Source organism: the organism of the source record quoted next, unplaced genomic scaffold (genome assembly GCF_019419815.1).
Source record: "Pyrus x bretschneideri cultivar Hongxiangsu unplaced genomic scaffold, Pyrus_bretschneideri_v1 Contig44, whole genome shotgun sequence".
Classification (NCBI taxonomy): Eukaryota; Viridiplantae; Streptophyta; class Magnoliopsida; order Rosales; family Rosaceae; genus Pyrus; species Pyrus x bretschneideri.
Window position 1 is genome coordinate 712,416 of NW_025999768.1, and position 13,828 is coordinate 726,243.

At 37.0% G+C, this 13,828-nt stretch overlaps 2 protein-coding genes across 4 annotated transcripts; one reads left to right on the forward strand and one right to left on the reverse strand.

Moving 5' to 3' along the window:
• Nucleotides 1-812: 812 nt before the first annotated feature.
• Nucleotides 813-5,510, reverse strand: LOC125469704 (probable glutamate carboxypeptidase LAMP1). Of its 3 annotated transcripts, none has more exons than XM_048567418.1 (14): nucleotides 5,369-5,510; nucleotides 5,192-5,285; nucleotides 3,711-4,696; nucleotides 3,510-3,577; nucleotides 3,312-3,393; nucleotides 3,131-3,223; nucleotides 2,878-3,030; nucleotides 2,630-2,698; nucleotides 2,317-2,404; nucleotides 2,133-2,216; nucleotides 1,931-2,019; nucleotides 1,698-1,814; nucleotides 1,475-1,618; nucleotides 813-1,312 (listed from the first exon to the last, which is right to left on the reverse strand). In XM_048567418.1, the coding sequence occupies exons 3-14, from the start codon at nucleotides 4,659-4,661 to the stop codon at nucleotides 1,130-1,132; spliced, it is 2,121 nt and encodes a 706-aa protein (XP_048423375.1). In that variant the 5' UTR covers nucleotides 4,662-4,696; nucleotides 5,192-5,285; nucleotides 5,369-5,510; the 3' UTR covers nucleotides 813-1,129. The 3 variants fall into 3 exon arrangements, with proteins under 3 accessions (XP_048423375.1, XP_048423376.1, XP_048423377.1); XM_048567419.1 differs by having other exon boundaries at nucleotides 3,711-4,738; XM_048567420.1 differs by having other exon boundaries at nucleotides 3,711-4,694; nucleotides 5,188-5,285.
• Nucleotides 5,511-8,483: 2,973 nt separating this feature from the next.
• LOC125469606 (probable pectinesterase 53) lies at nucleotides 8,484-12,029 on the forward strand. Its single transcript, XM_048567157.1, has 5 exons — nucleotides 8,484-9,095; nucleotides 9,266-9,458; nucleotides 9,548-9,754; nucleotides 10,421-10,656; nucleotides 11,770-12,029. Exons 1-5 carry the CDS (start codon nucleotides 8,731-8,733, stop codon nucleotides 11,915-11,917), a joined length of 1,149 nt encoding a protein of 382 aa, XP_048423114.1. The 5' UTR covers nucleotides 8,484-8,730; the 3' UTR covers nucleotides 11,918-12,029.
• The last annotated feature ends 1,799 nt before the right edge of the window (nucleotides 12,030-13,828 follow it).

Genomic DNA, 13,828 nt, shown 5'->3' on the forward strand with positions numbered 1-13,828 from the left:
TCAAATTAACCTGTTTTAATAAATGTTAAGAATGAATTTAAAAATAAATGATCAAAATAATGGTTCGATCAATCTCCAAGCACAAGTGCGCATGCCACGAGACCTTACAAACTTGATGTGAGTTGCTGGAATTCGGAGATGGTCAAATAGATGAAAGTTAGACGATAAAAGCAAAAACTTGTATAGTTTTTTTGTCAAAACAAAAACTTGCTGACTCTTTTGGGCTCCAAAATGCAGGAAAGCTGCTTGAAAACCATGTTTAATTGTTAATGAGTATTCCATTTATTCGTATTAGAAATGAAATAGTTTTAGGTTCGACTCCAAACTTAAGCAACGGTATTCCCAAAAGATCGGTAAATTATTTTGGTGTCTAGAGAATTGTTGTAAAGTAATATGGGTTACAGAGAAACATTGTGATATGATACTAACATAAAAGAAAGAAAATTACACTTCATTCAATTCATAATCCTTACAACATATAGCACCTACTGACTTTTTCCTAATTTTTTTTTTATAAAACAATATATTTACGCTAAGAGAATGAGAGAATAAACTGGTTGCAAATTATGCATTGTTACATGCATGTGCATGCTGAAAGGCTGACAGAGGGTGCCTTGTAATATTTTCCCTAGCAAAACACAAGCTGGTATGTCACGTGTTATTTGGTTCTCAATGACAGAACACTAACTGGTGCTCTACGTGTTATAGTAATAGTAAGTACTTCACAAGTTATATTATAAGTGAAAAAAGAATATATTTTTTCGTGCTCTTCTATTTGTATTATAAAATATGATGCATTGACTCGTTCTAGATACACTGAAAAGTCTCTTTTCCAATTGAAGACAACCAACTATCAAGATGTTGTGTGGTTGAGATATTTAACTCTCAATATTTATTGGAGGCCAACTACTACTCCAACCGACATATTTACATTGATCTGTAGCATTTTCATTTTATCTCACTTCAAAGTGCGTGGTACTCTCTCTCTCTCTCCTCTCATTATTTTTCACAAGATGTTTGCAATATTTCAGTGACAAACACATCGAACACATTTACAAAATACGAAAACTTCACACGTGTTTGATTGGAAGTAGGGGAAATACATGTAGTTGTTTGTTACTGATGTTTGTCATGTTAGTTCGCCATTGATGACTTGTGATGCATGTTTCACAGCTCTGGAGACCCTATAAACTTCATGCTGTACAAATTTCCATGACTCTGCGGTGTTCGAAATTTTCGCCTTTGCAATAGCATCATATATGCCAGGGAAGGATTCCGACGCATAGTCGTCATACTTCGAAGGCCCATAAATCTGCAAAAGTACCATACCAATTAGTCCATCTTGTAACAATCAAAATCCGAGATTACTATGTGAGGAAAACAAAACGCTTTTGAGAGATGGTTGAACGCAAATGAAAGAGCAACGGAAACAAAACTTTAGTACAATTTACATGACGATTTGTAAGGAACATACCAAATGCTTATACCACGACCTTCCAAATAGTCCGTCTTGATCTGTAAATGCACGCTCTGCTATCATTAGTCTGTCATTCAGCTCTCTCACCTTCAAATGATGTTTCTTCCATGTCAACTGCCAACCTTTGTTTTGTTCTATTTCCTGGAGAATCATGGTTCAGTTCTGTAATCATAAGAAATGAAAGTGTTTGATCACGAGTAATAGGAAACTCAATCGATACCCTTCTTTGGTTGTTTATTTCTGTGGCTGCTCTTTTAAGCTCTTCAATGGACTTCAACAGAGGAGTTAGGTTTATGTTTGTGTCCGAAATATCATCTTCCAAGTCATTCGCATAAGTCTGGCATTCAGAGTTCAATATATTATTTTGTATTGCACAAGTGTCTCCCATAACCGATACATTTTATAATTCGAGAGTGCATGTAGTGGTTGATTAGAAGAAAATGTTTTCCGTACCTGTAGCTCCATTGCGTACGAGAGATAATTAAAAGGCAAAAGTTCTGCATCTGCGAGCCAAAGAGTTACCAAACCCCATACACTTGCAACTGTGATCGACACCAATCAATTCAATCTAGGTGCTTGAATTAAATTGTCAAGGGGGATGTAAGTAGAATTGTCTGAGATGTGTTCAGTTAAGAAAGAAATCGTAAAGGCTGACCTGCAACATGCCTATGAAACATCGGATCACCAAATTTCTGCACCCATATAAAGTCATCATACATTGAATGGTACACCGGGTATCCTGCAATGTTAGATATGTTTCTTAGTAATTAAAAGCATAATTTTCCTATTTTTTCAGTGGCAACATGGTTTGAGAGCTTAGGTCACGTCTAATATGTTACCTTCGCCGAAGGCCATGTGAGTTGCCGGAATTCCAAGATGGTGAACAAAAGCTGCAAAATCTGATCCTGCACTTCCCAACCTGCCAATCTTTGTATGCAAAATACAGATTTTTAGCAGTATCATACTCATCAAGTTTTTAAAATCCATTTGTTGAAAATCATCTTCCAACATTTTTCTATGGTAAATTAGTGCAATACTTCTGCTTACTGGTTAGACAGAAATTGTACTGTTTTTTTTTTATCACCGGTATGATGCCCTTCTGGAATTTCATTGAAATTCTATATGGAGGAGTTCGGTGAAGCAATTTCTTACCTTAGGCGAAGTTCTGGAACCAACCCACGATTGGTAAAGAGTTTGTGATGAGTTATCTGGGTCTTTAACCTTCAACAGCCAATATTGAATACGATTGAGATGGGTGAGAAATTTATGACAGAAATCAGAAGAAAAAATTGGAACTCTAAATCATATTAAGCATCCACGTATATGTAGCACACCATATTTTGCTACCCCATTACCATATGCACAAGTAGGGTGAGCATATCAATAATATTTCGCCGTACCTGTTGAGTAGCTTGTTTAAGCAGTTCATCAAGATGCGGAGTTGCGGAGGCGAAGAATCCTGGACCGTGTACTCCACTGTCAACATTCAAGTAAGCAATAGCCCTTGAAGCTAGCATTTCCCTGTTTTCTTCTACCCATTCAGTTGATCCTATCTGTTTGTGTTTAGTTTAAAACTTCAGATATAGAAAATAAGATATAAATTTGATACACACACGCACACACAAAGAAAGAAAGAGGGAGAAAATGAGAGACCAGGCCGTATTCCTCTGCATCCCAATTGCACAAGACAATCGTACGTCGAGGTTTCCACCCTTTTTTCTGCAGCTTCCCTAATCTTTGGGCAACCTACATCACACATCAGAAGTAGCTTCTGCTAAGTTTTCCTTGTTATGAAGGAACTTGATGATGATACATAATTCAAATCGACAATTACCTCTAGCAGTGCTGCAGTGCCACTATTTGGGTCAACGGCTCCAAATGTCCATGCATCCCGGTGATTACCCAGAATGACCAATCTACATAGTTTTGGAAAAGGAGTAATAATCATGCTAAGGTAGAAGTGCTCACGTTCAAATCAGAATGATGCTGATACTAAAATTCAAGACTTCTAGCTGAATTTTTTTCAACATACCGGTCAGGTTCCTCTGCTCCTTCTATGACACCAATCACATTCTCAATTCTCCCTATGACTTGCTTCCCCTGAAACCAATATCCAAAATTAATACAAATATAGCACGCTGTATCATATATTCAGTCATATATACATACAATGCGTGTAAGAATATACAAAACACATGAAATTGCTTCACTTAAAACTTGATTTGAGACTTACTGTGTAACTGAGATGAACAATCCCGGGACCTGGTCCAACGTTATAAGTTGGGGCATCTTCACTCCCTTGCCAATCCTCATCTGCAACTGGCCCTCCGATAGACCTCAAAATGGTTTCTCCATCTACTGCTGAAATCGGAAGTGAAGGAATCAATGGAACATCCCCTGACTTCTCCACCTCCTCATCTGAAAGCCTCTCACACTCTTCAGTACTTGCCCATCCTGGTGTGGTTGGGTCACCAAGTCCATTGTAAACTGTTCCCACTTGAACCCCGCTTGGTGGCAACCACTTATCATCTGGAAACCACTTTGCCCCACATCCACCACCGCCATAGTCCTTCCTATCTGAATACACTAGAACCCCTATAGCACCTGCCTCATATGCAATCTGCACAATGCCCCCTCTATAAATTTTTCCATACTTTGCCAACACAATCGAACCCGAAACATTTACTCCCATTTGTTCTAATCTTGCATAGTCCTCTGAACGTCCGTAATTGGCATAAACCACAGGGGCAGTGACATTTCCTGACTTTGCATAAGCATGAAAAGTGGGCAGGACTTCATGTGCTACATCAGCATAAGGATCACCCTCATAGATTTCTTGCTCAAGACGGAAACTGATAGGGGATTCTTGTGGTGACGGCGTGAGTGTTAAGGAGCGTGACACCGGATAATGCAAGGCCACACGGTAAGAGGCAATGTGGGATTTGATATTGGAGGAAGCGAAAACGGAGAGGACATAAGCTGCAGCCTCGGCGTTGGCTTCAAGGCCTGCCACATGGGGCCGGCGGGTGAGGGTGTAGAGGTGGTGAGATATGGAGGCATTGTCTGAAAGCGAATTGGAGATGAAGAGAGAGTGGTAGGAGGATTTTGGAGTAGGATAAAAGAGAAGGAAAGTGAAGGAGGTGGCTATTGCTAGCAAATTGGCTTTGGCTGTTTTCTTCACCATGGAATCCAATCTTTCAGTACAAAGTTAGAGGTCCTAGTGTATATCAGTATACACATTCATGAGACAATGATCCTCCTAGTTCGAATCGAAATTCACGACAAGAACAAGATAATCATCCAGAAAAGGTTAACATTTTATATAATTAATGAGAAAAATGCTATCTTTCAGTTCCTATATGGGAGAAACTCTTAAATCAATAGATTTCGTCGATATTTCTAACATATCAGTCAAATATCAAAAAAACTCTTATATTTCGTCTAAACTAGAGTTTGACAATCCCTAAAGTTTCATTTTAAATTTCCACTTTCTTTAGCAAATTTCCATCATTTCTATCAAAGGCAACTGAAATCGATATCATATCGATATATCCATCTTATTTCCACAAATTTGCATATCAACATTTCTACCGATAACGATATTTTAAGCACTGGTTACACTAACACTAAGAGTATCTCTCACTAATATCATCTTGTTACTTTAATTATAATACAAATCTCTGCAAATTGATTGATCAAAGTTTAATTACCTTTTTTTTTACAGAAAGCACAACCTCTTCTCTTCCCTTCAACTTGCTGCTAATGATTCAGTTTCCATCTCTGACTCTAGTGCATGATTTTTCTTTTCCTGTCAAGAAAAACAAAGCCCAAATTATTTTCACAAAAAATTAAAGAACCAAAATTTACTAAAATATACGAGAAAAATTAAACCTTTGAGCAGAAGAAAGCTGGGAGGAGGAGCTGAAGAAGACGAACAAGGCCGAAGACTTTACTGACAGTAGTGTGTTAAATATGTCCTCTCAACTGCAAAAGCACTAAAACGCAATTTTCAAATAGTTTGGAGTGAAGTAAATGCAATCATGCAAACAACCGTGGGGTCAATTAGTAAATAAGGGTAAATCTAGGTCTCCCCCGTCAAAGGTTCCTCACAACTAGTTCCTGTTTTTAAAACGACTAAACAGATTTTAGAGAAAATATTTTTTAGATCCAAAAACACTTTAACAATAATCACAGTCACAGGACTGGTACCATTATCCAAGACCACAAAATCTCAAAGTTACGGTGTTAATGGAGGCAACAACATCAGAAACACAAGGACCGATTGCATCAACGATTACAAACTGTTGAGAGAGGTTAACAATAAGTTACTGACGTTTAAATCTAACAACAAAACGATTGTCTGATAGCGTAACATGTCTATCATTAAGAATTACTGTAAAGTTGTGAATTATTATCAATGTTCATAGAACTTTAGTAATGCTCGTCTACAACTTAAATTACAATTGGACTAAAATGCCTCTTGCTATGATACGATGTTGTTACTTTATTCCTTTTGAATTATTTGATACTAATTTTTAACCTTCTTATTGTCTCATACCTTGCCGAATGAATACATAGATTATGAACAAAGGATATGACAGACAGATTATTGAAGAAACAAATTGTTTATATCAATACGTGCTTATTTATGTTTAAAGAAATACATAATTGTTTTAAGAAATATAAATTGTAAAATAAAATAAAATAAAGATTATAAAGTATTAGAACATTTTAAAAACTTGGGGAACAAACATATAATGAGTGTTCATCCAAATATTTAACAAGTCTCTTCATTTTATTGACTAATAAAATACAAAATGAAAGTTATATATTTTTTGTTTAAATGAAAGTTGTGACCTAGATAAGTCCCTCAAGCTAGGCAACCCACGACCACCGGGTGGGTTAGACGATACCTAAACGAATCTAGATGCACTTTATTAATTTTAAACACCTAAAAACTAATCAGAACTGTGGTAAATTGCCTAACATCTAAACATAACTTAGGCCCCGTTAGCCGGAAATTTTTAAAACAGTGTCTTATTCTATCAACAAACAATAGAAAGCAGCTAAATTAATTTTGGACACGAATAAGGAGAGCCAACTTGTAGTGCAAGTACTAAAGAAGACCAGAAACAAAAGTTGAGCAGATAAAATTCTTGCACATCACCAAAATTCCCCCACACAAGTTTGTTTACGTGGCATGCTTCCAAGAGGGCCTTAAGTTTGAGGGAGTCAGTTTGTCTACTTCTGCATGTGGGCCTAGCGATCCTCTCAGCTCGGTAAGAATTTTCTTTTAATTGTGACGGTATGTTGAGTCACGAATACACTATCATGCTAAATGTTAAAATGAATGATAGTATATTACATTATTGATTTAGAATATCAATATGATGAGCATTCAAAGAGAAACGTTACGGGACTCTTTGAAAGTGAAATTCTCAAATAAATTATCTACCACTTTTCAGTTTAACGTTAATTCATGTGTTAAAATTATAAAATATTATGGCAAAAGCATAAGTTGCAATTTTGGGAGAATCAATAGAGAGTTCCACTTTTGAGAGAATCCCACAGTATTTCTCTCATTCAAAATAATATTTTCCTTTAGAGCAGTCTACAGCCAATTCAATTATTCATGTTGTAAGTAAGTTTTTCTCCTCAACACACCATCAACTACTCCTGAACTGTTATAAAAATCCTCACCTAGGCAGCTCACTACTGCCCCAATTAATCCCTAAGCATTTGAAAAATTAAGAAATAGCGCCTAACCCTACTTAGGTGCTTGTCTAGTCTGCTCAAACCTGCCCAGGTCGCGACTCTCACTTCGACAAAAAAATATATTGCATTTTTTTTGGTAAGAGACTTGTTGAATTCTTAGATGAACACACATTACATGTTTGTTATCCATGTTTTCATTATGTTATAATACTTTATAATATATATGTCATTCTATTTTACAGTTTTTGTATCTTAATGAAATTATGTATTTTTTAAGTATAAGCAGACACTTATTTATTTGATATAATAAATTTACTTAAATCTGCTTAGGCAATCTCCAACTGAAGGAGGGCCAAAGGACCATGTTTAGCTCTATAGCCTTGCAAGAAATTATATTTTAATAAACAATGACATACCATATTTTATATCATCTCCAACCAAAGGGGCCAAAGGGCCATGCCCAACAAAAAAAAAAAAAAAAAAAAAAAAAAACTAATCTCCAACCGATGGGGTCAAAGGGTCATAGGCCAAACATAACCCCCTCAATAATTTATTATTTTAATTGAATTAATAAGGTTAATTAAATTAAACTATCATATTAAAATAAGATTTTCAAACATATTTTGAGTGCCACTTGCCACAATAACGAAGAAAGCGTGGTATTGTTGCACTTGCCATAAAGTCAAGCTTGACATTCTGCAGCTGGAGGGCTGGCTAGAAATGGCCAGCTCGTTGGCCTAATTTGAAGGTTTTGGCGCGGTGGGGCCCACAAGCCTTTTGACCTAGCCTTCGGTTGGAGATGGTTTTCGTGTCATTTTAAACTATTTTTAGCCCTATGACCCTTTGACCGGGTCAGTTGGAGATAGCCTTAACTGCCTAGACGCTAGGTCTTAACATGTCGCTCAACTAGCTCTTAATGTCTTTTAAAACGTTGATTAACCATAACCACATATTTAGATAGTAATCGAATCGGTGCATAACTGGACCCCATGTTCTATTGACGGCCATGATTAAGAGGTCGGTAGAAGCTAGGAAGTGGGTTTTATAACTCACAAAACATTATCTTAATATTTGTAGTCACATAAAACAACCCATTTCCCCCTCACAAGTCACAAGAATATATTCACACTCACACACAAACAGAAAGAGAGACACTCACGGGCACCACCAAGCAACTACAACACAAAAAGGGGCAAAAACATTTGACAACAATTTTTATACGCAGAAAGTGCTTAAATTCTCCCTCCCTCCCTCTCTCTCTCTCTCTCATTACATGAATGTCCATAGAAGCACCCGTGACTGACTCTCAGTCTTTGATTCCAATTAAGCATCACTTTCCACCTAAAAACAAAAGCTACCAACTTGTATATAAACCAAACCAAATCAAACCCCTTCGTTCTCTCTATATATAATGCACTTGGAATTCCATTCCCTAATAATAACATAGTCCCTAGTCTCTATACTCCTTTCATTCTCATTCTCATTCTCATTCCTAATTTTTATTTTGCGTCTCACTTTACCTCCTGCCATAAAATTAGATGTCAACGTTATTCCAACACATTTTCTATGTTCTTATTCTTCTTCTCCTCCTCTATTCAACCCCATCACAGTGCCACTCGAAGGGACTCCGACCGGGAAATCCGGCCGGAAACGTGCACTTAACGAAGAACATGACTCGAGCCCAATTATCAGAACAGCAATTCATGAAGTGGGTTAAGTTTGTTGGAAGCCTCAAACACTCTGTTTTCAAAGCAGCAAAGAACAAGCTCTCTCCTTCTTTTACTCTGCATGTGGACAAGAATCCTAATGCAGGAGACTTCACAAAAATCCAAGACGCCATTGATTCTCTTCCCTTCATCAATCTCGTGAGAGTTGTCATCAAAGTACATGCCGGAATATACACGTAAGTATATCTTTGGAAGAAGAACACGAGAGTGTAAAAATCATTACCGACTAAAAATACTCTTTTTTATTTATTTTTTTGCACTTTTTCATATGTTGTTAATTGTCATACATTCTTGTCATGTGGTGAATTGGTAACTAACGAAGTTGTGGAATGGTAAAAATTTTCAGGGAGAAGGTAAATATACCTCCATTGAAATCATTTATAACCATAGAAGGAGCAGGGGCAGATAAAACCATTGTTCAATGGGGAGACACAGCTCAAACACCATCTGGTCCAAAAAAACAACCCATGGGGACTTTTAATTCTGCAACTTTTGCTGTCAATTCCCCTTATTTTATTGCCAGAAACATTACATTTAAGGTAATTTTCTCAATCTCAGTCTCTTTTTATGGACGTCCTGAACAGAGAACTTTCTTGTTACGATATATGATTGTACGATTAATGTGCAGAACACTACACCAGTCCCCAAACCAGGAGCAATTGGGAAGCAGGCAGTGGCGTTTAGAATATCAGCTGATACAGCAGCTTTCTGGGGGTGTAGTTTTTTGGGGGCACAAGACACACTCTATGATCATTTGGGAAGGCATTATTACAAGGATTGCTATATTGAAGGTTCTGTGGATTTCATCTTTGGAAATGGACTCTCCCTATTTCAGGTTAGATCAATTCTCACCTTATTTTTGGGTTCTTTTAGCTTTTGATCCAAAAATATAATAAAGTTATTCATTCCAGAATCCTATAATTTACCGTCTTCTTGCATCATTGCATAATCGTAAGAATTTGTACAATGACACATGGACGAGAAGGACTTACCTACACTCTTGTACACCATCATAGCATCCTGAATGAATAATTGTATGTGATGCGTTAATCTTTCCCACATAGCTTGCATATTGGCTCAGGATGACATAGTAATGTACCGGGGTGTAAATAAGTCTCACTCCACATGCAAAACTCTGCATTTCTCATGTTGATTGATTTTCGTATGTATTTTAATTCTATTCCCAAAATTACACATAAAAGTCATCGTGAAATCTTCCCTTACAAAACACGAGAAAAATTGCACTGAAACGAATACTGAACGACATTTTCGAATTGCAAATAACAATGCCCTTACTCTTTTCATTTCTTTGTTAATTTTCATTTCTTACAGCTCACTGCTTGGCATGCTAAAAAAAAAACTGTGGATGTTGTCAAATCATGAAGTTAAATCAAAGCATTTTCTATTTATTGGCGTCTTCTATATGTCTTGACCTTGCAGTCTCATATCATATAGCCACATGAATATGTAAATGTTGAAATTGCTAAGTGCAACTGTACAGGGATGTCACGTGCATGCAATAGCACAGAACACAGGAGCACTCACGGCGCAAGGCAGAAGCAGTATGTTGGAGGAAACGGGCTTCTCATTTGTAAACTGTAAGGTCACGGGTTCAGGAGCTCTCTATCTTGGTAGGGCTTGGGGTCCCTTCTCCAGGGTGGTCTTTGCCTACACGTACATGGACGACATTATCATCCCTAAAGGCTGGTACAACTGGGGTGACCCTAATCGTGAAATGTAACTCTCTCTCTCTCCCTTACTTTTCTTTTATCTTGTTGGATTCAATACATCATATCAACGTGACATGTACGTCGCATAGTGCATTTGGTACATGGTGTCATTCACACACAATAGTTTTCATTTTTCAAAGTAGGATCATGAGATAGTTTTTAGAACTAAAACTTCATTTTTTTCTAGGGTGTTTTGACGTATTAAATAGAAAGCATCTACAAATAACCCCTCAGGTAATGTAGTAAAATGTTGAAGACTTCAAGTGATAGTACGTGCACCACACCTATAACTTCACCGCAACCAATGAATTAGTGGCAAGTGGTAAAGGTGCATCTAGATCATGTCCATATGAGCCAACTTAAGCAAAAACCATGTTCTAAAACTTTCAATTTTACTAGGGTATTAATTTTGGCATATTTAGTACGAAAACTTACTAAAACCCATCATATGGTGTTGTAGACCCTTTAAGCGGTAGATACACCATTCAGTGGGTCAAATGGTTTCTCAAATGATGATATTTCTATTAGGTGTTCTTCTTCAATACATTAACGTACCCTTGTAAAACCATAAAGCCTCATCACAACCAATAAGGTAGAGTATAGTAGGTGGATTTAGATGTAAATAGATCATGCTCCTATGAGACAAAACTTAAGCAAAGTTGTGTTCTAGCTAGCTCATTATTATTAGAAGTAGGGCACCTTTGGCATTTGATAACACAAAACGGACGGTTACACAGACGACCTAAACATGCCTGTATGTCCTTTTGCCTTTTTCTGCTGCAAACCCTACGTGTAATACACCATAACACCAGTGCATGTATATAAAAACCCTAAAAACCCTATCTACCTACTCATGCATTACGCCATTCATGTTGGCATATTTTAAGAAAACCAACGTCATATAAGCCACTTACTAGTCCTTGGTCCCTATATATGTGTGCTTAATATATATACATATATATATATATATTTTATGTCTGTGTGTGTATAGTTTGGTGAGTTAGGTTTGGTTTCGATGCTTTTGGCATTGTTCAATTTGGTCGTAGTGGCATGCGCATGAAGATTGATGAGTAGGGCTTTGTGATGATATAGTTGGATATGGTGTTTTTGGTTGTTGCAGGACTGTGTTTTATGGGCAATACAAGTGCACAGGACCAGGAGCTCGCTTTGCAGGGAGGGTTTCGTGGAGCAGAGAACTCACTGATGAGGAAGCCAAGCCCTTTATTTCCCTTACCTTCATTGATGGCTCTGAGTGGATCAAAATATGATGATGATCAAATATAATACCAACAATTTTTATCCAAACAAAAGAAAAAGAAAAAATGTTTGCAAAAATCCATGTTAGTGATGTCCTGCTTAATATATATGATTGAGATAACTGCTATGTCAAGGAGTAACTCAACACACAAACTAAGGCTTTTATATGATCATTGCAACTTGCTTTAACTTCCCTATCCGCAATCAGTAGCGGATTTAGGATTTCAAGATTGGGGGATCCCAAGATAAAAGTTCAAAAAAAAAAAAATATTATACTAGTTTGGTTCCATAGCACTATTTTTTATTGAATTTGGTTCATTGAATAATCAAAATTAATCAACCACATCAAGTGGCCCAGTGGTAAGGGCGCGGATTTTGGCTATCAAAATACAAAAAACAAAGAGGTCCTGGGTTCAAGGTTCCAAGTTGGTGAGTCTACTTGACTGTGGCCAAGAGAAAGCTAAAATGCCTCTGTGAGTCTTCTAGGCCCCTAGAAGAGGTGGATAACCATGGATTGCCACTAGTTGTCCCTCCTTTAATAAAATAAAATAATAATAATCAAGATTAATAATAAAACCAACAAATTCTCCTCAGCAACATAACACATCAATTAATGACTCTACAAAGAGGAAATTTGTTCAATGTAATATATATATATATATTACAATTAGGAGTTGAGACTAGAGTCTAGGATTAAAAAACTTAAATGAATTTGGAAGAAATAAATTTAGGCAGCTAAAGGTGGTGGAACAAAAATTAGAAACCTCTTCTTCTTCGTTATAAGCACTGCTACATGCACATCCATGAAGGCAACAAGCCTCTCCGCTGCACCTGCTCAAATTGTTGGAGGATCCCAAAGTCGATCACAAGTGTTTTTTCAGGCTTCCGGAGGGTCCGGGACCTCTCGGGTCCCTATATGGATCCGTCCATGTCCTGCAACGACAGAAATTAAGACAAAAGAAAAGAAACCAGGTGCTATTGATGCAAAATATGATTGTCACAAGAAAACGGCAGGCTAAGTTACACAAGTTATGAAGTGGTGTAGGTCACTTGTCATTGTTACTCTTTGGCAAAATTCTTGTTAGTAGTGATGTGGTTATGTTCGTCACAACCTTGATCCAGCTCATTCTTTTTATCCAAATTTCCTTCAATTTGAACCAATGTACGCATCACTTTAAAAAGTAAAGGGTTACTTTTAAGCCTAATTTAAGGATCAAACTAACATAAATGTCTTAAAAGCACATTTAAATTGGTGAAATTAGACAGAATTTGAATAGAACGTTCAATTTATACTGAGATTGATAACATACTTAACCACAAAGTATTATATTAAGAACTTTCTATCACATGAATACATGATTGATCGATATTGGCATGTGACTCACACCACATGAATGATATGTGCAATTTTGGCATGAGAAAAGAAAAGGGTGTAGTGTTGATCCAAAGCTATAAGCTTTTTCCTTTCCACTTTGGGTAGAAAATTCAGTTGGACTTGGCTTTTGAGCTACATAACCTAGAAGCTGGGTCTTCAATTGACCAAAGCCTTTAGACCGGGCTTGAAAATCTACAAGGCATGTTATTACACATTTTGGACTTATAAGTTATAACAAATAACAATAAGGACCACATTTTTACTTTTGAATTTTTTTTTTTTTGTAATATTCTTTCCCCCAAGAACTGTGGGGAGAGGAGGAGGAGGAGGAGGAAGCAGTCACCAATGTAATTGTTGGTGGGGAAGCATTCTGTCTGATCTCTGTGATGACTGAGGCTCTCTGCTTGACCTAACAAACTTTGAAAGCCCCCTTTCATGAAAACCCAAGCAAAAGGACGTAGCTCCCAGCTAAGCTTTGTTTCTGCAAAACTTACCTGCACCAACAGAGCTTGAAAAGAATGTGACTTCGGCCTTCCAATCCAAATAC

What these genes read in the sequence shown, in the direction of transcription:
- LOC125469704 (XM_048567418.1), bottom strand. Translation starts at nt 4,661, where the DNA reads ATGGTGAAGAAAACAGCCAAAGCCAATTTGCTAGCAATAGCCACCTCC. An exon ending in ATGCAGAGGAATACGGCCTG is followed by an intron (nt 3,031 to 3,130) that starts GTCTCTCATTTT and finishes AAACACAAACAG; the next exon opens with ATAGGATCAACTGAATGGGT. An exon ending in GGTCGTGGTATAAGCATTTG is followed by an intron (nt 1,313 to 1,474) that starts GTATGTTCCTTA and finishes GTACTTTTGCAG; the next exon opens with ATTTATGGGCCTTCGAAGTA.
- LOC125469606 (XM_048567157.1), top strand. Translation starts at nt 8,731, where the DNA reads ATGTCAACGTTATTCCAACACATTTTCTATGTTCTTATTCTTCTTCTC. An exon ending in GTACATGCCGGAATATACAC is followed by an intron (nt 9,096 to 9,265) that starts GTAAGTATATCT and finishes AAAAATTTTCAG; the next exon opens with GGAGAAGGTAAATATACCTC. An exon ending in GGTGACCCTAATCGTGAAAT is followed by an intron (nt 10,657 to 11,769) that starts GTAACTCTCTCT and finishes TGGTTGTTGCAG; the next exon opens with GACTGTGTTTTATGGGCAAT.